Source organism: Eschrichtius robustus, chromosome 1 (assembly GCF_028021215.1).
Source record: "Eschrichtius robustus isolate mEscRob2 chromosome 1, mEscRob2.pri, whole genome shotgun sequence".
NCBI classification, from domain to species: domain Eukaryota; kingdom Metazoa; phylum Chordata; class Mammalia; order Artiodactyla; family Eschrichtiidae; genus Eschrichtius; species Eschrichtius robustus.
In genome coordinates this window covers 170,973,907-170,995,604 of record NC_090824.1, presented here as the reverse complement: position 1 = coordinate 170,995,604, position 21,698 = coordinate 170,973,907, and the positions used below count along the sequence as shown (strand labels likewise).

Here is a 21,698-nt window from a genome sequence, read left to right as displayed (position 1 = left end):
GAAATATTAACTATTATTATTTTATGGTCCATAGTAGTTTTATTGATCAGGAAATTTGATTTGTCATTTTTAATGGAATTTTATTATCAAATCCTGTAGCAGAAATTACCTAGGTAAAATAAATTAGCAGTTCCACAGAATACTATTAATATACCTTGAGAAATATTTCAGTCAGTTGAAACAAAAACCCAGCTAGCTTGTTTTTTATGAGAAGAATATATAAGCGAGAAGCAAAGTGAATGAATAAAGTGAACTGAATGAACAATGTATGTATGTTGTATATGTTGTATACAGAAACATACAATGTATGTTTCTGACCACATTTGTAAACTCTGCAGCATATATATTTGTAAATTAAAGCAGTATATACTTTCTTAAAGAACATCTGATATGCAAAAGTGGACTTGCAAACAGGTGATTTTGTATTAGTTTTATAAATGATTCTTCCATTTACAAAATAACTCCATAAATACACAATTTTAGCTTTCTGTCTCTAAGTATGTTTTATTTCGTGTCACACCAGTGTGCTGTGTTGTAGCAGTGGATGACAGAGCTTTCGGTGCACAAAGTGCATGAGTTCTGCTCTTCTTACTGAAAGGTTGGGATTCGCAAAAATACTCATGAAAAGATTGCCCTTAAAAGAGACACCTTCTGATGCTTTTAGGAGTTTGTTAATATGAAATGTTTAATACACAATTGGTTTTACCCATAACTCTGCAGAGTAATATGTCTTGCAGGAAGCAAGGTAAACTTGTATTAGGCACTAGTTTAGCTGTTAGGTTCCTAGTAATTATACCTTGATCTCATCACTCATATTAATATAGAGAAATGTTTTCTTCATTTAGTTGGGTTTAGATTTACTCATTTCTTGGAACATGCGTGTTGAAAATGGTAGAACATGTCTCAGAAAAGTTATTAAAGTTAAGTTCTTCAGTCAGCAAAAAGGTTTTAAGTATAGAAGTTGCATTTTTTAAATTCTCGAGTTCTGTGTTTGAGAATAATATTATCTTTCATTGTAACACGAGTGATAAGTTATATATTAAATGAAGTATTTTTCCATGCTGCCTAACTCCACATGTGCCTAAATCCTAACTTCAAAAGCATTTTATATTATGGGATACTTTTAATTGTTCACATTGCTTCGCCTGTCTGATTATCATCCCCCCTTTCCCTCTAGGGTCTATTTCTTCCTGTGACGCGTTTCTCAATGTCTTCCAAAGTAAAGGTCTACGCCAGGAGGTCATCTGTCCGTGCGCCAGCTCACCAGAGGCTCTCACCGTGGCCATCAGGAGGTACTGCTGTGTTAACGCAAGTGGGCAGCCTGGGGAGGGGGTCTCATTCAGCAGCTAACAGAGACCCGGAGCCATCGCAGTTCATCTTAGTGTGATAATAAAAACAGGACCCAGCTTTTCCAGATGAGGTTTTATTCTTGTGTATTCTAGAATGGATTCTCTTAAATAGTCTAGATTCGTTAGTTAGAAACTCACTTTTCACTCTGGAGGTTCGCTGTAATTCCCGAGTGAGTGGAAGTCTGTCCACAGGCACGTTGAGCAGTGAACCTTGTCCTGGCAGGTTATGCACATTTTCATTTGCTTGTATTAGGCTCAGGTTTAACTTGAGGGTAGAACAGAGTAAATGTTGGATGAAACGAAATTTTTGTGGCCACCCCTGTGCCCTTGGACATGCGGGTTTTATGTCATCTTCATTTTCTGCAATACTGCACATACTGCACTTTAAAAACTGGTCTTCTGAGCTTTTGAGCAGCTCAGCAGCACATCAGAGGGCTCTGGGGCCTGGAGTCTCCCGCTGTGTGGGGCTGGGCTTCTGGGGCTCTTGCTAAGGCCAGCAAGCACAGTGAGTGCCCTTGGTCCTAGGTCACTCCTGCATCACTGCCTGCTTCAGAGCCATTGGGGCCTGTCAGGGACAGGCCGTGGTTACGGCTCATAAGAGCTCACCCTGCCCAGGGTGAGAAGGGCTAGAGCGGCCTGTCTGACCGTCAGCAGCTCCCAGTTATCCACACTAACCTGAGAAAGGAGGGTTTGCATCACGCAGACGTTTGCAGCCTATACATGACTAATTCGCCAACATCTTTGGGTTCTGTCTCTAAGTATGTTTTATTTCGTCTCACACCAGTGTGCTCTGTTGTAGCAGAGGATGACAGAGCTTTCGGTGCACAAAGTGCATGAATTCTCTTTTTACTGAAAGGTTGGGATTTGCAAAAATATTCATGAAAAGATTGCCCTTAAAAGAGACACCTTCTGATGCTTTTAGGAGTTTGTTAATGTGAAATTAACCAGGCCACCTGACTAACAGGTTGAGAAATTGAAAATCTTTAAAGTATCAGAGGCAACTTTTTTAAAATAAATAAATAAATAAATAAATTTATTTATTTTTGGCTGCGTTGGGTCTTCGTTGTTGCGCGCAGACTTTCTCTAGTTGCGGCGAGCAGGGGCTACTCTTCGGTGCAGTGCGTGGGCTTCTCATTTCTGTGGCTTCTTTTGTTGCGAAGCATGGGCTCTAGGAGCGAGGGCTTCGGTAGTTGTGGAATGTGGGCTTGGTAGTTGTGGCACGCTGGCTCAGTAATTGTGGCTCGTGGGCTCTAGAGCGCAGGCTCAGTAGTTGTGGTGCACAGGCTTAGTTGCTCCGCGGCATGTGGGATCTTCCTGGACCAGGGCCCAAACCTGTGTCCCCTGCATTGGCAGGTGGATTCTTAACCACTGCGCAACCAGGGAAGTCCCCAGAAGCAACTTTTAATTTTGAGTGAACCAGAAATTAAAAGTCTGTAACATAATTTAAATTGATGAGGAAATATGGCACCATTAACCAGAATCCAGCCTTCATTTTTTAAAGGATGGCATTGTCTTCCCCAAAAGAGAAGGTTTGCAACAAATAATCTTCTGACATTTATGTCCAACCTTGGAGTACAAAACACATCAGGATTGCAGTAGCAGATTTGCCATCACGTTGTCCTGCAGAAATCAGTATTCAAGTATGTGTCTAATTTGACTCTAAGGGGGACTCAGCCTCCGGAAGCATGGTGGGGCCAGGAGTCCCAGTTTGAGCCCCGCCCGCTGGTGGCTGGCCACGCGATCCTGGGCACATTCCTTCTCTCCAGGGCCTCAGTTTCTTCCACCAAGAAACAAGGGGCTTGGACTCAGTAATCTCTCAATTTCCTTCTACCTGTAAATTTTTAAGATTCCACAGTTCTGTGAAATAGTACCATTGCCACAGATGATTCACAGAATGAATGATTCATTCATGTAGACTTGTTATGATCAAATGATTTGCTCATTTGCTTTTCCTAAAAGTGTATTCTCTGTGCCCTTAAGATATGTTGTATAGATTATGCCAGAGTTGATTGGCAGAGGGTGAAGGGGGATGAGCAAAGGAGTTTTTTTTTTGAAGATGACATGAAAAAAAATGGTACTTAATTTGTTCAAATTCAGATTTTTGTTGTTTGATTTACATTCTTATAAGGTACATAAGAACATACTCAATAGAGCTGACCATAACCTGCTACTCCATAGAGCTGTAGTTCCCAGCCAAGGCAATTTAGAAGTGCAGGCAAGACCTCATTTTAACACAGCCTCCTGACTGACGTCTGAGAATGTCATTAGAATTAAATGCCGCTTATTTAAATTTAAAAGTAGGACTTGAGAATTGGCATTTCTTACAGCTTTAGACAAAAAAAGAAAAAATGATGTTAATAGGCACTGCCTCACATCTGACTCTTATATGTAGCTGATACAAGTGCAGTCCACGCTGTTAACAGTGTATACAAAAAGCTTTCAAACTTGTAAAAACTATCTTCATATAGGAGTAACCATTTATAACATTGTATCAGTTATATTTTCCTAATAAGTTTTTTAAACTTTAAGTTATTTTTTAGGGACAAGGATACTCATAGGGAGGACAAATGAAGAAAAAGTAGGCTTAGTTTCAAACGGTGGACAAGTGAATTATTCTTCTTACAGAAAAAAAAAGATCTTTTAAATCTTCTTCATGATCTTCCAGTTGTGGCTGCTGTTATTCAGTTTGTCAGGTTATGTGCCATTATCAAGAAGCCAATACTGTCAGCTCATTAGCATCAAATAAGCTAATAAATAGTTTGAGATCTCCATTAGTTTATGGAATGTTATCCCTGCCCTTCAGTAATAAATGATGTGCATGAATTGAATGAGACCCAACATCAGGTCTTATTTTCTTCGTTAAGAGGACTTTATCTGTGGGCCAAAGTAGTGAATGGAATTTTTATTGTCTAGTGGTAAAGCTCTTATTTTCAGAGAAAAAGTAAGATGCATATAATGAATGCACTTAAATGTAGTCAACCTAGAGCTTTAGTGCTAGAAGGATGTTCATCTGGTTTCATTTTATACATGAAGAAAAAGAGGTGCTTTTCTAGTCTAATAAATAGTTACAAACAGACAAAATATAGACAATAGGAGATTCAGAGCTTTGGCAATTTGTGGTTTATATAAGCAGGGTATTGACAAGTTTCAGTAGAAAGCCCTCCAGAAAGCAAGGTAAACCTGAGGTCTTCAGCCTCTTCTCAGACCAGCACATGTGCCTCTGCTGTGTGGATCAGCAGGCAGGAAGAAGCAAAGGATTTTTAATTGTTTCTTTAAACATGTTTAAAAATCTTTTATAAAAATCTTTCTTTAAAAAGATTAAAAGTTTATTAGCAAAACTAGGCAAATTAGCCAGGAAATAAACCTATGCACCTTTGGTCAATTAATCTATGACAGAGGAAGCAAGCATATACAATGGAGAAAAGACAGTCTCTTCAATAAGTGGTGCTGGGAAAACTGGACAGCTACATGTAAAAGAATGAAATTAGAACATTCTCTAACACCATATACAAAAATAAACTCAAAATGGATTAAAGACCTAAATGTAAGACCAGATACTATAAAACTCCTAGAGGAAAACATGGGTAGAACATTCTTTGATATAAATTGCAGCAATATCTTTTTGGATCCGTCTCCTAGAATAATGGAAATAGAAACAAAAATAAGCAAATGGGACCTAATTAAACTTAAAAGCTTTGGCACAGCAAAGGAAGCCATAAACGAGACAAAAAGACAACCTACTGACTGGGAGAAAATATTTGCAAATGATGCAACCGACAAGGGATTAATTTCCAAAATAAACAAACATCTCATACAGCTCAATATCAAAAAAATGAACAACCCAATCAAAAAATGGGCAGAAGACCTAAATAGACACTTCTCCGAAGAAGGCATACAGATGGCCAACAGGCACGTGAAAAGATGCTCAACATCGCTAATTATTAGAGAATGCAAACCAAAACTACAAGGAAGTATCACCTCATACTGGTCAGAATGGCCATCATCAAAAAGTCTACAAATAATAAATGCTGGAGAGAGTGTGGAGAAAAGGTAACCCTCCTACACTGTTGCTGGGAATGTAAATTGGCGCAGCCACTCTGGAGAACAGTATGGAGGTTCCTTAAGAAACTAAAAATAGAATTAATCCCACTCCTGGACATATATCTGGAAAAGACAGAAACTCTTAACTTGAAAAGATTCATGCACCCCAATGTTCATTGCAGCACTATTTATAATAACCAAGACATGAAAGCAGCCTAAGTGTCCACTGAAAGATGAATGGATAAAGAAGATGTGGTACATATATACAGTGGAATACTACTCGACCATAAAAAAAGAATGAAGTAATGCCATTTGCAGCAACACGGATGGACCTACAGATTATCATACTAAGTGGAGTAAGTCAGAGAAAGACAAATATCATATGATATCACTTATATGTGGAATCTTTAAAAATGATAAAAATGAACTTATTTACAAAACAGAAACAGACTCACAGACATAGAAAACAAATTTACTGTTACCAAAGGGGAAGGGGGTGGGGGAGGGATAAATCAGGATTTGGGGATTAACAGATACACACTACATAAAATAAACAGCAAAACCTACTGTATAGCACAGGGAACTATATTCAGTATCTTGTAATAACCTAAAATGGAAAAGAATCTGGAAAAGAAGAGGGGTGTGTGTGTGTGTGTGTGTGTGTCTGTATTTATATCTCTGAATCACTTTGCTGTACACCGGAAACTAACACGATATTGTAAATCAACTATACTTCAATAAAAAAAGAGAAAAAAATCCAGATTTCTAAAGCAGAGACATTGAGTTGTGATCACTCACTTCATAAAAAGGATTATTCACTTTTGGGGAGACATACCAGCATTCTTTCCAACTTTGTTTCTTTTTAATTTGAAGGTCCAGTTGGCTTTATTAAGCAATTCATGAATTGGGCTGCATCCCATCTAGCAAGTGGAAAGACGCTCCTAGGGGTTGTACAAAATGGAAGGTTTCTGTAGGCAGGAGGTGGGTAAGGGTAAGAAGGTATTAGCAAAAGAAGGAATTGTTTCAGTGTGGTATGTTTCGTTCCTTTCTCCTTATTCTCCTGTCTGTTACAGGTTTTTGGTTTGTGGTTGCCATGAGGTTCATATATTTCAACCTGTGTATATATGCATCTGTTTTAAGTTGATGGTCACTTAAGTTTGAGCACATTCTAAAAGCACTCCATTTTTACTCACCCCCATTTTGTTTTTGATGTCATATTTTACATTTTTTTAATTTTTAGTGTTGCTGAACTATTTATTGTGGATGTAGATGATTTTACTACTTTTGTCTTTGAATCTTCCTACTACCTTCACAGGTGGTTGATCCATTACCTTTGCTGTATGTTTGCCTTTACCAATGAGATTTTTCCTTTCATAATTTTTTGTTTCCAGTTAGCTTTGTGGGTACAGTCTTCTTGGTTCTGAGTGTTTCCTTTTAGCACTCAGAATATATCTTGCCAGACCCCTGGGCTGCAGAGTTTCTGCTGACAAGTCAGCTGATAGTCTATATGGGTTCCCGTGCATGTAAATAGTTACTTTTCTGTTTCTGATTTTAAGATTCTCTCTTTATCTTTAACCTTTGCCATTTTAATTATAATGTGTCTTGTTGTGGGTCTCTTTGAATTCATCTTGACACCCTCTGTGCTTCCTGGACTAGGATGTCTGTTTCCTTTCCCAAATTAGGGAAGTTCTCATCCATTATTTCTTCAGCTAGGTATTCTGTCTCTTCTCCTTCTGGGACCCCATAGTGTGAATGTTCATGTGCTTGATGTTGTCCCAGAGGCCCCTTAAACCATCTTCATGTTTTTTCTTTCTTTTTTCTTTCTGCTGTTCCTATCGGATGATTTCTACTACCCAGTTTTCCAGATGACTGATCCATTCCGCATCCTCTGATCTGCTTTTGGGTCCCTCTAGTGTTTTTTTGATTTCTGTTATTTTTCAGTTCTGTTTGGTTCCTTTTATATTTTCTGTGTCCTTATCGAAATTCCCACTGAGTTCCTCCATTCTTCTCCTGAGTTTAGTGAGCATCTTCATGACCATTAGTTTGAGCTCTGTCTGGTAAGCTGCTTATCTCTGCTTCATGTAGTTCTTTTTCTGAGGTTTTGTCTTGTTCTTTTGTGGCTTTGGCCAGGTGATGTCGTGTCCTAGAGGTGCCCTGTGGTTCTGGAGACCCGGCGCCTGAAGGCAGCACACATCTGCCTGGAGTGCCTCAGGAAGTGGTACTTCACTTCGCTGCAGTCAAATGAACAGAGCATCACTGATGACTGGCCCAAAACAGCCGGCGAATTCCCACATGCAGAGATTCTCACAGTGGTTAATACTCCAATGTGCTACCCGCCAACCCATTTTGGTTTTTGTTGTGACTTGAAATGACAAACTTCATGCTCACCATATCCAATAGGAGAGAGGTCCTAGGGGCAGAGTTCAGGGTGCATTTCAAGGCCAGCAAGTGCTGGCCAAATGTTCGCCGTGGTGTTGTTTACCTTGAATTTGTCCAGAACTGTGTACATTTGAAAGAGTGCTTTTCAGTCTTCTCATCTTGATTTTCACAACCACCTTATCTGATAGAAAAGGCAGATTGTAGACTTACTTTCTAATGGACCAGTTAGCCTCTGAGACACTCTGGTTCTTCACCTGTAAATGAGGCCGTGGATACCTGTGCCTCCTACCTGTGTCTGACACACCAGGCCCTGGTGCCCACACCCACGTCTGCTCCAGGCTATGTGTAACCACTGTCCCTCCTGCTGCTCCCACCGCCCGCCCCCACAAGGCTTCACATCTTTCCACTGTCCATGAGAAGTTCAGGTTAGACCCAGGGGCATGCAAAGACAGAGGGCTGGTCTTCATCTTTTAGATCTTGGCCACTGTTTGTGGACTCAGTTCTCCTTTCACGTGGGAAGGAGAGTGGGGGACAGAGTGGTCACGATTTTTAGTTTAAGCATCCACCCCCGTGATCATCCTCTCTTACTTACCGTTCAGTGGAGCCATGTGTAAACATACCCCACACCTCCCTCCGGCCTCCAGCCTTGTTCTCACATCCCATCTGATTCACCAGGGAACATCCAAGCCCAGCTGTTTCTCCTGCCTCCTCACGGGGGTTCCCAGCCTTCTTTCTGCCTGCTCTCCTTCCTGACCAGAGCCTGCAGGAACCACAAGGCCATGCAGTCTGGCCACACCCCCTCTTGGCCCCTTCTCCCACTGCCCCATCCTCCCTCCCCGCAACCAGACCTCCTGGTCTCTGCTGCCCGCTCTACCTGGTGTGCCCCCAGGGTAGCGTGGCCAGAGCTCTGTCTTTGCTCACCTCGGCGAGGCCTGCCCTGACCACCCCCCCCCAAGAGTGAACGCGCCCCTCCCACGTTTGTGTGACTCATTGTGATGCCCTCTCTCAGCATTTGCCACTTTCTCATGTGCTGTGTGATTTACTGGTGTATTATTGTTTATTCTCTGTCTCTGTCTGGTTAATAGTTGGTGCTTAGTATATTATTTTGTTAATAGATGAATGAAAGAAAAATTAAAAATATGTAAAGTGAGAAGTAAAAGTCCCTTGCCAGACACTCACGATGACCCTTCGTAATTTACCAGCAGCAAGTGCTGTGAAGAGTTGAGCCTTTTCCCGCATGTCTGTGTACAGGATGTGCACACCCACCTAATCAGGAAAATGCTACCTTGCAGTTTTACCTGATAGTAGTCATGTGGGGTTTTGTTTGCTTTCATTTTACTTGATGATCTAGGTGCAGCTAATAGCCTATAAAGTTACGGTATCATAATCTGGTCTCCTGAGAAAACAGCACCAGCAGAAAGCTGTGTCCTTACCCTCCACGGCCCCCATGAGGCTGGTCATGAGAAAGGCTGAGATGAGGGAGGAAGGGGGGGAGGAGGGGAAAGGAGTGGGAGAAAGAAGGAGGAAGTTGGGGGGGAGAGGGGGAGGGAGAGAGATGGGGAGAAGGCGTGGACGCAGGGGGGGTCCGGGCAGCAGTCTGAGGCTGTCAGGGTGATGTTCTAATGGCAGGGAAAGAAGGGGCTTCATCCGTTCCACAGGAGCAAGCTCTGGACCCCAGAGTTTGTGCAGGAAACTTGCTTCTGCCCAGGCTCCCCAGAGCCATGTGTGGTCTTTATGTGTTGCACGCACAGCCGTGGAGAGTCAGGAGTTGAGTAGAACACAGACATAAATAAACATAGGAGGACATGGGTTCTGCCACCTCACTTTCTGCACTGAGCACATACGGTAAAATCGCCCCCGGCCCGCGTGCACAGCTCTCAGGCTCCAGTCATCTGACTTCCACAGCCCCTCCCCAGAGCAGCCCGCCCTGGTTGGCTGGGGTGTCTTCTCAGACCACCAGTTTTGTGATTGGCGTCTCTCAGGTTCCTGAGTAAACCGAGGGACAGGGGTGAAAAGATGAAAAAAAGGTACAATTTTAGTCTTCTAAGTAGAAATAGGAATAATGGTGTGATCAAAATTTAAATAGCCCCCTGGTGGCTTCTTATTTCATGTTCCGTTCCCTCGCCTTGATCATGTTTCTCAGTCTCACCGAGATGGTTGTCATCTTTTTATCTCGTTATTATGCACGTGCTGCATGTTGGAGCTACTGAGTGCTGGTTGTGCAGAGCATGGCCTCTGCACCCGGCTGTTGCTCTCAGGCTCTGCGTGGAGGTGAAGCGGGTGACAAGGGCTCTGTTTCAGGGGTGAATATCTTTAGGAGAAAAACACATGCTAGACTCCTGTTTAGAACCTGTTTCTTTCATTGCCCTTGTTTCTTACGTGCTTACATCATTTTCAAGCAAACTTGATGAAAACACTCACACTTACATTTTTGTGAACGTCCTCCTCTGCGGGCTGTTCTCTGTGACCTGTGAATAGAGGGCAGATTCGCCGTTCCTGGTGTTCATGTACACGACTGTGTCTACAGAAAGGTTGGAAAAAGTCTTGCTTTTGGAAAATGAGCCTGTGTGTTTACACCCATTTTGTAATACTTTGTGCTTATTTTCTTCCTAAAACTTGAAGTGAACTTTCCACACATAAGAAGTCAGAGGCCAGGTTATTAAGTAAAAATAGCTTTGATCCATTCTATTCAAGCCGTTTTGACTCGGGGTCCAGGAGGCCTAGTCATTGCTCCTGTGGATTTTGGTGTGAGGACAAAACGGACGCTGTCTTAAGTGTTATAAAGTCAGCATGGGAAGCATTGCAGTCCTCACTTTGTCTGCTACTCAAAGGATGATCTTTAAAGGAAAAAGGAAAAAACCAAAAAATGAGTGGTTGGCTGCCACGTCACCCTATTTTGTTGCTGATCCCTTCACTCAAATGGGATTGGGGGCTGATGTTTTCCTTTGCACTGTCATCTGAGCATTTGTGTCCTGTGCTTGAATAACCTTCCCAGGACAGCTTGTTCTGCCCTGCGTTGAAGAAGAGATTGAACTTGAGGTAAGGAGCTGGGAGCAGATGATTGCCCGCCTGGCTTTTATCCACTTAAGTAGAAAATGACACTCAGTTGTTGCCTATGGTCCTCAGTGAAGAAAAATTGCAGATGCATCTCCACTGCTCAGATTTACAGGGCCTTGGCCCTTCTGAACACGTATCACTCTGTGATTCTCTTCTGTTACAATGTTTGTAAATCTGCAAGCTGAGTTGTTATAAGAGAGCTGCATAGGCAGTCGGTGGGTTTGGGTGGAAGCCCGCAGTGCCGTGCAGGGCCAGCCTTCTCGAGCTGGTCTGAGCTGGTCCTGCCAGAGTGGACGCCGGGCCTGGTGGGTTGGTGCCCGAGGCCATGGCCATTAAGTATCTTGATGTCACTCTTCTTGAAGACAACGGAACACCTCTCACCTACATGAAAGGGAATGTGGAAGGCTCTGGGGTGCACAGAGATCATGGTCATCTTAGGCCTCCAGCTTGAAAACGGGCAGGACGTGCAGGTGCCCTGGAGAGCTGGCAACAGGAGCCCGGTTGAGGTCTGGGCCCCCAGGTGTGCTGCCCAGGCTATGTCTGACACCAAGACTCGCCCCGTCAGCGTTCCCCTCAGCAAGGATGCTTCCCAGGAGGAAACAAAGGTCAGCCCAGGAAATGAGTGGGGCTTATGCAGGATGTTTGAGTCAGAGAACTTGATGGAACAAGGACAGGAGACGTACCTGTCTTCACATGTGTCCGTCTTGGTGAGTGTCTGTCGCCATGCGTGTCTGAGTGCACGTGTGTCTGTCTTCATGCATATGTTGTCTTCTTGTGTGCCTGAATTTACATGTGTTTGTCTTCCTGTGTGCCCTTGTTCACGCGTATCTAAAGTGTCCACCTGCACACGTGTCCACCGGGTGATGACAAGAAGCCACGCTTCTCTCTGAAGTCTGCCCTGGCTTCCTGTGGGAGGCTTATTTTTACCCAGGTATTTAAAATCTGCTTCCATCTTTTTAAAATTGTCATCGTCCAGGTAAATGTTTTGTATTTTCTTTTTCTCTGACGATTAGTTGTAGAATAAAAACTATTGGAGAAATATGGATTCGTGATGCCTAAACTCATCAGTACAATTACAAAACTGGGGTGTTTCTCCTTGGTCACTGTCTGATTATGTCTCTGTCTCTAGAATATAGATGATAGAGTCCATTTTTTAAAATCTACATTGTGATAATGTTGATTGAACTGAAAAAAAACTTTATGTAGCCCTTTTAACTGCAAGGTATTATTTCAATACCTTGACACTTTGGTGATAAAAAGGTAATAATTACATAACACAGTAATTAAAACTGTAATTCCAAAGAATGGTGAAGATACCCCCTTGCCACCATAAATATTTTCCACTTTGAAAACATCTAACCCAGAAATTAGAAAGCCGGGCAAAAACCACGGGCAAAGACACCAAACATGGCACTGTACTCAGCATATAGCACCCATCTGACCCTGAATTTGACGGTTTCTGACAGGGGCAAACCAACCAGTGATCCAGAGTGAAAAAACAGTTAACACAGCCTATGAATTGAAGTGGGGTTTTCAAGAATGTTTTTGACTGCCCAAAAAAGTCAGAGTTTGGAGAGCCATAATCTTATTTTTAAAACACAAGAAGATAAAAATGTGTTGTTTGTCATTTTATCTAAAAATTTAGATAAAATTTTAAAACTTCTCAAACACAAAATAGTTTGGAGATGATAATCATCTAAATTAAAATGACTTAATGAAGTAGCAGTAAAGAGCAGAGTAACCGTGTTATCTTGTCCTGACCACGTGTGTTTGAGTCTGTTCTGCTGTGTTTGGTGTTGGACTGAATTGTGCACAGAAGTTTGCTTTGGTGGAGACTGAGATGCACAGAGAGTGGACTCTGGGAAGCAGCCTCCTGGACTTGCAGGCTGTTTCCCTGCTGGTTCTGACTGATTGCCCTCTGACGTGGAAAAGTAGCCAGGACAAATGGAAAACACAGCTTGTAAACAATTTGTATGGTGTGATCCCTTTTCTGGCTGGGAGAAAATTAAGCCTCTCTAAATAATATATTTAGCAGGAAAAAAATCTGATAACTGCATACTTACTGGGTAGGTGAGGATGTGATATAGGGAAAACATTCCTTTCTATGTTATATAGCTCTTAAAATGGGTTTTTTTTTTTTTTAATGCTTTCATCAGAGAAAAGGGGAGAACATTACATTAAAGTAACTCATAACTTGGGGAGTACTGTGTTTCAACCTTGTATCTTTGTTGTCCTGCCTGTCCGAGGGCCTGGAGGATGGCGGTGGCACTAAAGAGGTGTAGTTACCCTGTTGAATCCTGGCAGCGGAAATACTCGTAACCCTTGTTGCTGACTTGACCCCACTTACTTGGCATCGATGCACATTTGAGTCTCGCCAGCTGTTTGCAAACTGCGGATGTGTTCATTGCGTGTATAGGAGCTCTTCAGGCGTTGGCAGAAGCATGATCAGCTCAAGGCACATTGAGCGTGTTACAGAGGCTGGAAATGGCATGACAAGTGGACAGTGGGTGCAAACTGCCCGACTGAAGGCCATCCCCGTCAGCTCGTTCTTTGCGAGGCCGAGCGCTGAGCTGACTCCCCTCTTCCTTGGCTTCAGCTTGGTCTTTTCCCCTTCCGCCACCACTGCAGTGTCGGCCGTTCCTAGCTGTGTGCTTTCTCAGAGTGTGAAGACCAGTTCTGCATAGTCCTGAGATGGCCGGGACGATTCCTCCTGTAATTCGTGTTCTCTGTGAGACACAAGCACACCGTTCACCTTGGAATTGAACCTGAAAGTTGACACACGGGTCTGTGGCTCTCTTGGCCATTATTTAATCTACTGTTTTTGATCATGAAAGTGGATGTTCTGAAATTCCTAGGAATTTTGCTTGTTGGGATTGGTTTTTCCTCCCTCACCTAGTTTATCTCCTTGGACTTTTTATTTCCTAGGAAGGTGTTAATGGAGAAAAAGATCATCTGACTTGGTTAATAATCCTGGAAATACAAATTGAAACAACAATGAGGAATGCATTTTACTCACCATATTGGGAACAGTTATAAGGTTGGTGATCAGTGTCGGCACGAGTGTGTGGAAACGGGTAAGGCTGAGGGCAGCTTAGCACCGAGGTGGAAGGCACGGGTGTTCTGAAGCCATTCTGAGCATGCTGCCTGGCCAGCCCCACCGCTGTTGCCTTGGCGGTGCCCTTCCTGCCTTTGAGTGGGAGACAGTTGTGTCTGTCCCACAGGGTCGCTGTAAAGAGATTAGTTAACACTCGTAACACTCGTAAACGTCCACGGTGCAATAGACATGTCTAGTGAGTGAAAAAGTAATGATACTCATCCACTCTTAGTGGGATTGCAAAATGACCTAGTCTTTTGGGAAGGTATTTAGGCTTTATTAAAATGTTAAATGTATATGCTCTTTAATTCCTCCTTCCCCTTTCTAGATATGTGTCTTACAGAAATATTTCCAAATGCATACAAATGAAATGAAATAAACATATATTCATATTACTGAACACCATCTAATAATTAAAACAAGTCAATTCATTGGTGTGTCCAGTACGCATACTATATATGTTCACATGCACACACTCCTGTGGGAAGATCTGCAAGGTATTTGGTGACAAAAGCAAGTTGCAGAAGAATGTGCATGTTGCGGTTCTGCTTCTCTGTGGATGTAAATACATTTGTGTATGCACGTATTTTATAGGTAAATGGGTATTAAAGAGGCTGGAACTTCATATTTAGTGTGGGTAGTGGCTGCCTAGGGGAGGGAGTGGGTAGTGGCTGCCTAGGGGAGGGAGGGGCTGGAGGGTAAGCAGGGTCTTTCGCCTTTTGCTGTGTGTTCTTGTGCAGTGCTTGCTTTGTCCATCCGAAGGGTGTGCTCACATGTTACTCATATTGCTGTTTTAAAAGTTCATGAAAAGAAAACTTCCAGTGAACTAAAAAGTGCTTGGTCTTCTAGGCCAGAGGCAGGGAAAGTGTTGGGAAAGGAGACAGGATGGTTGCGCAGGGGCTCTGCTGTGGGTCTGAATCCCCCCGAGCCCCACCACTCACACAGGCAACTAAGTTCGCATTTCTGTGCCTTGGTTTTCTAATCTGTGAAATGGGAGAATAGTAGTGCCTCTGCAGGTTCGTGGTAGTGAGTAAGTCAGTGTGTAAAGGGCTCAGGACTGTTCCGGCACATGAAACACCAACTGAGCACAACTCTCCCATCAGGAGGGAGGGGCTGTCGGCAAGCAGGTCCTGAAGAGAGGTTGTGGGACAGAACAGGGAATGCAGTTGTCTGAGTGAGCGGGGCAACGAGGCCAAGTACTGTGCCTAGGAATTCGGGTGCTTCTGTTCTGCCTTCTTGCATGTGTTTTGCAAATCTGCCAAGGGAGAACCCAGGTGTCTGAGTGTCTCTGACTAGCAGGGGACTCTAATAAATATAAATACACAGCGTAGGTTACGGTAATGCCAGATTAGTGCCATCAGTTTACATTTTAGGTGAGTAAACTCAGTCTTCCATAACTACCATTTTACAGACGTAATTGAAAATTTCCGGTAGCAAATGGAGTTCATGATTTTAAGGTATTTAAATATTGATTCTTACTGTTATTAAACGTAGGAAAGTGAATCTCGTAACTAAGACAAACTGTACACTCTTGGGTCGTAAAGGAACTTCTCCCTCTGGCTTCTCGTGTGCAGTACTTGCCGGTCACCACAGATCAGTTCTTCAATCTTCCCGTACTTGGGATATGTCTGCGCTGGTCCAGCATTTTGCTTTCATGTGGCTTTTTAAAATGAAAACAGGCGCACTTTTTTTGTTGTTTAACATCTTTATTGGAGTATAATTGCTTTACAATGGTGTGTTAGTTTCTGCTGTGTAACAAAGTGAATCAGCTATACATAATACATATATCCCCATACCTCCTCCCTCTGCGTCTCCCTCCCACCCTCCCTATCCCACCCCTCTAGGTGGTCACAAAGCACCGAGCTGATCTCCCTGTGCTATGCGGTTGCTTCCCAAAAGCTATTTTACATTTGGTAGTGTATATATGTCCATGCCGCTCTCGCACTTCATCCCAGCTTACCCTTCCCCCTCCCCGTGTCCTCAGGTCCATTCTCTACGTCTGCATCTTTATTTCTGTCCTTCTCCTACGTTCTTCAGAACCCTTTTTTTTTTTTTTAGATTCCATATATATGTGTTAGCATACGGTATTTGTTTTTCTCTTTCTGACTTATTTCACTCTAGGTCCATCCACCTCACTACAAATAACTCAATTTTGTTTCTTTTTATGGCTGAGTAATATTCTGTTGTATATATGTGCCACATCTTCTTTATCCACTCACCTGTGGATGGACCCTTAGGTTGCTTCCCTGCCCTGGCTATTGTAAATAGAGCTGCAGTGAACATTGTGGTACATGACTCTTTTTGAATTACGGTTTTCTCAGGATATATGCCCAGTAGTGGGATTGCTGGGTCGTATGGTAGTTTTATTTTTAGTTTTTTAAGGAACCGCCATACTGTTCTCCATAGTGGCTGTATCAATTTACAGTCCCACCAACAGTGCAAGAGGGTTCCCTTTTCTCCACACCCTCTCCAGCATTTATTGTTTGTAGATTTTTTGATGATGGCCATTCTGACTGGTGTAAGGTGATGCCTCATTGTAGTTTTGATTTGCATTTCTCTAATGATTAGTGATGTTGAGCATCCTTTCATGTGTCTCTGTATATCTTCTTTGGAGAAATGTCTATTTAGGTCTTCTGCCCATTTTTGGATTGGGTTGTTTGTTATTTTGATATTGAGCTGCATGAGCTGCTTGTAAATTTTGGAGATTAATCCTTTGTCAGTTGCTTCATTTGCAAATATTTTCTCCCATTCTGAGGGTTGTCTTTTCGTCTTGTTTATGGTTTCCTTTGCTGTGCAAAAGCTTTTAAGTTTCATTAGGTCCCCTTTGTTTATTTTTGTTTTTATTCCATTTCTCTAGGAGGTGGGTCAAAAAGGATCTTGCTGTGATTTATGTCATAGAGTGTTCTGCCTATGTTTTCCTCTAAGAGTTTTACAGTGTCTGGCCTTACATTTAGGTCTTTAATCCATTTTGAGCTTATTTTTGTGTATGGTGTTAGGGAGTGTTCTAATTTCATTCTTTTACATGTAGCTGTCCAGTTTTCCCAGCACCACTTATTGAAGAGGCTGTCTTTTCTCCCTTGTATATTCTTGCCTCCTTTATCAAAGATAAGGTGACCCTATGTGCGTGGGTTTATCTCTGGGCTTTCTATCCTGTTCCATTGATCTGTATTTCTGTTTTTGTGCCAGTACCATACTCTCTTGATTACTGTAGCTTTGTAGTATAGTCTGAAGTCAGGGAGCCTGATTCCTCCAGGTCCGTTTTTCTTTCTCAAGATTGCTTTGGCTATTTGAGGTCTTTTGTGTTTCCATACAAATTGTGAAATTTTTTGTTCTAGTTCTGTGAAAAATGCCATTGGTAGTTTGATAGGGATTGCATTAAATCTGTAGATTGCTTTGGGTAGTAGAGTCATTTTCACAGTGTTGATTCTTCCAGTCCAAGAACATGGTATCTCTCTCCATCTGTTTGTGTCATCTTTAATTTCTTTCATCAGTGTCTTATAGTTTTCTGCATACAGGTCTTTTGTCTCCTTAGGTAGGTTTATTCCTAGGTATTTTATTCTCTTTGTTACAGTGGTAAATGGGAGTGTTTCCTTAATTTCTCTTTCAGAATTTTCATCATTAGTGTATAGGAATGCAAGAGATTTCTGTGCATTAATTTTGTATCCTGCTACTTTCCCAAATTCATTGATTAGCTCTAGTAGTTTTCTGGTAGCATCTTTAGGATTCTCTATGTATAGTATCATGTCATCTGCAAACAGTGACAGCTTTACTTCTTCTTTCCCAATTTGGATTCCTTTTATTTTTTTTTCTTCTCTGATTGCTGTGGCTAAAATTTAGTAATAGTGGTGGGAGTGGACAAAATTAAGTATTAGTGGTGAGAGTGGACAACCTTGTTTTGTTCCTGATCTCAGAGGAAATGGTTTCAGTTTTTCAGCATTGAGAACGATGTTGGCTGTGGGTTTGTCATATATGGCCTTTATTATGTTGAGGTAAGTTCCCTCTATGCCTACTTTCTGGAGTGTTTTTATCATAAACAGGTGTTGAATTTTGTCGAAAGCTTTCTCTGCATTGATTGAGATGATCATATGGTTTTTCTCCTTCAATTTGTTAATATGGTGTATCACATTGATTGATTTGCATATATTGAAGAATCCTTGCATTCTTGAGATAAACCCCACTTGATCATGGTTTATGATCCTTTTAGTGTGCTGTTGGATTCTGTTTGCTAGTATTTTGTTGTGGATTTTTGCATCTATGTTCAGTGATATTGACCTGTAGTTTTCTTTTTTTGTGACATCTTTGGTTTTGGTATCAGGGTGAGGGTGGCCTCGTAGAATGAGTTTCGTAGAATGGGAGTGTTCCTCCCTCTGAAATATTTTGGAAGAGTTTGAGAAGGATAGGTGTTAGCTCTTCTCTAAATGTTTGATAGAATTTGCCTGTGAAGCCATCTGGTCCTGGGCTTTTGTTTGTTGGAAGATTTTTAATCACAGTCTTAATTTCATTGCTTGTGATTGGCCTGTTTATATTTTCAATTTCTTCCTGGTTCAGTCTCAGAAGGTTGTGCTTTTCTAAGAATTTGTCCATTTCTTCCAGGTTGTCCATTTTATTGGCATATAGTTGCTTGTAGTAATCTCTCATGATCCTTTGCATTTCTGCAGTGTCAGTTGTTACTTCTCCTTTTTCATTTCTAATTCTATTGATTTGAGTCTTCTCCCTTTTTTTCTTGATGAGTCTGGCTAATGGTTTATCAATTTTGTTTATCTTCTCAAAGAACCAGCTTTTAGTTTTATTGATCTTTGCTGTTGTTTCCTTCATTTCTTTTTCATTTATTTCTGATCTGATCTTTATGATTTCTTTCCTTCTGCTAACTTTGGGGTTTTTTGTTCTTCTTTCTCTAATTGCTTTAGGTGTAAGGTTAGGTTGTTTATTTGAGATGTAGCAGGTGCAGTTTTTTATTTATTTATTTATTTATTTTTTGGCTGTGTTGGATCTTCGTTGCTGCGCGCGGGCTTTCTCTAGTTGTGGCGAGCGGGGGCTACTCTTCATTGCGGTGTGCAGGCTTCTCATTGCGGTGGCTTGTCTTGTTGCAGAGCATGGGCTCTAGGCGCACGGGCTTCGGTAGTTGTGGCTCACAGGCTCTAGAGCGCAGGCTCAGTAGCTGTGGCGCAGGGGCTTAGTTGCTCCACGGCATGTGGGATCTTCCCGGACCAGGGCTCGAACCCATGTCCCCTGCATTGGCAGGCAGATTCTTAACCACTGCACCACCAGGGAAGTCCTAAAACAGGCACACTTTCAAATTATATTACTTAGCTGGAGAATTCATTTGCTAGGGCTGTTATAACAAAGTACCTCAAACTGGGTGGCTGTAAACTATAGAAACTTAGTCTCACAGTTGTGGAGTCTGGTAGTCTGAAATTAGGGTGTTAGTAGGGTTGGTTGCTTCTGGGGGCTCTGATGGGGAATCTGTTCCGGGCCTCCCTCCGGCTTTTGGTGGTACCAGCAACCCTTGGCTTGCAGACCCATAATCTCTTCCTAACTAATTACTTCTGCAAAGACCCTGTTTCCCAGTAAGGTCACATTCAAGGTTCAGAGGGTTAAGATGGGGACATGTCTTTTGGGGGGACACAGTTCAACACACAGCAGTTACTTAGGCTTATGATTTCTGACTCTCATGTGAGGTCTTGACCAAGGATGAGGGTGAGGGAGCCCTGGCCGCAGAGGGTTCCTGCAGGACTCCTCTGTCTTTCATTTCAAAATGTTGATTTGTTGGGATCTTTGGAAAAGAAAAAGCCAGGAGATCAATATCAATTCCAGTGTTTGGGGCTCATTTCCAGGTGGTTTCATGTGGGTCTTATTATTTGGGCGACTTTCCTTTTATATCCTTTTAGCACTACTCTTTTTGATTGTTACAGATGGAATAGTTCGATTTTCAGACTGTTATACTTCTTTATTTTTCTTAATTGCGATATAATTGACATATAACATATGCTTCGTTATTAACTACACCAGTTACTTGATTCAAATTAGATCTCTTTTTTGCAAATTTTAACTTCTGTGTTTCCCCATTTATGTTTTTAGTTTCATTATAAACTTTGATGATACTTTAAAGCTGTATAGCAAACTTCTATTTACAGTCCATATTTTAGATCCTAAAACTACCTTAAGCATTTGTATATGGAAAATTAGAGAAACAAATGTGATGTTTACCTAAACTGCACTCTCTCACTTTGCTTACATTGAAGAATCTTTAGCTTGCAGGGATGAAATCCATGATCTTGGAAATGTTTTAATTTATTTGTTCCCTGATCTAGTCAGCAGACGTTTATTGCTGTACACTACTCCAGGGGTGGGGGCTCCACAGTGACCAAAAGAAAACCCTCCTACCCTCCTGGAGGAGGCATGGACAGATAGTTATATGGTACCTGCTGTGGAGACGGGACCACCCTGGAGGACAGTGAGGGAGAGGGCCACGAGGCTGTCTGCCAGAGGCAAGAAGGAGACCAGGGCCCCGGGGGGAGTGGGCTGGGGTTTGGAGGGAGAGCAGGGCTGGATGCTGCGTGGAAGCAGGGAGAACAAGAGCAGAGGTGAGGCCGGGGCAGCCTCGGAGCCCATGGACGGTGGTGAAGGCAGACCGTGGATGTGGTGAAGCTGTACTTTCCTCCAGCCATCAAGCACTTTATATGTGGTCTCTCATCCAAATAATTGCCGATTTTTACAAGTACTGAGCGTGTGCCCACATAGTGCACGTCTGGCCTGGAGGCCACACAGGCGGTCTAGCATTTCTGCTCACTCCTGTCATCGTCCTTCTTGGAGACGTGACTCTCCCTTCTTAGCCGTTTTCAAACCTGGGAAATCCCACCTTGTGGAGAGAGGAGTGGGTGTGAAAAGGAGTTGGTCGGTCTCTGGTGGACACGTGTAAGGGGAGGGCAGGGGAACAAGGGAGTCCCTCCGCGTCTCTACACTTCTCAGGAGCCCAGAAGTAGAAGGAGCAGGCATTGGTGTCTTCTGAACAGAGAAAACAGGTGCTGAGAAGAGCACAGGGACGTGTGGCAGCCACACCTGCCTTCAGAGGCCTTCAGGGCCCAAAGGTGCAACCTTGGTGTACATGCAGCACATTTACATGCATATCTGTGTTCAGACAGATGACGTGCTTCTAACCAGACACAAACTGCCATTACAGGCCCACTGATGACAGCAACCAGCCCCCAGGCCGCGGCGTCCTCTCCATGCACGGGCTGACCTATGGGGTCATCCGGGTGGACTCGGAGGAAAAGCTGTCTGTACTCACCGTGCAGGACGTCGGCCTCGTGATGCCTGGAGGTGAGCGCGGATGCAGGCGCAGAGTCAGAGCCCAGCCAGGGACCAGCCCCCGGTGCTGCCCTGGCTGGCATCCGTGTCCCCCACTGTGAGCGTGCCCACCTCGGCCTGACCTCCTGTCTGGTCCCGTGTTCGCCAAGCTTCAGCCCAGGAGGTGCGGTAACACGGCCTCTCCTGATAAAAGAAAACCCAAAATGTTCATGAAGCTGAGGAAAGGCCTGTATGTCACATGCTCCCTGGGACCCCAGGAGGCACCCGGGGCCGCTCTGCACCCCCAGCGACACCTGGGCAACTTCTCCCTGTGCGAAGGTCAGCTTCCTGCTGGTTGTCCTGGTGCACTGGGGGCCAAACCCTTATGGAAGCTTGCCTGCAGCACAGGAGCCCTTGTTTAAGTCACAGAAATCATTTCCGCGTTGCATACAGACAAGCTCCCGGCATAAGGACCTGCCTTGATGAAGCCC

At 43.0% G+C, this 21,698-nt stretch overlaps 1 protein-coding gene across 5 annotated transcripts in view; it reads left to right on the top strand.

Moving 5' to 3' along the window:
* DIP2C (disco interacting protein 2 homolog C) overlaps nt 1-21,698 on the top strand; it is a 360,625-nt gene that overhangs the window by 263,197 nt on the left and 75,730 nt on the right. For all 5 annotated transcript variants that reach the window (XM_068559508.1, XM_068559500.1, XM_068559492.1 and 2 more), the window contains 2 exons: nt 1,178-1,292; nt 21,101-21,240. In XM_068559508.1, coding sequence (XP_068415609.1) covers nt 1,178-1,292; nt 21,101-21,240 — 255 coding nt within the window. The remainder of the gene's footprint in view (nt 1-1,177; nt 1,293-21,100; nt 21,241-21,698) is intronic.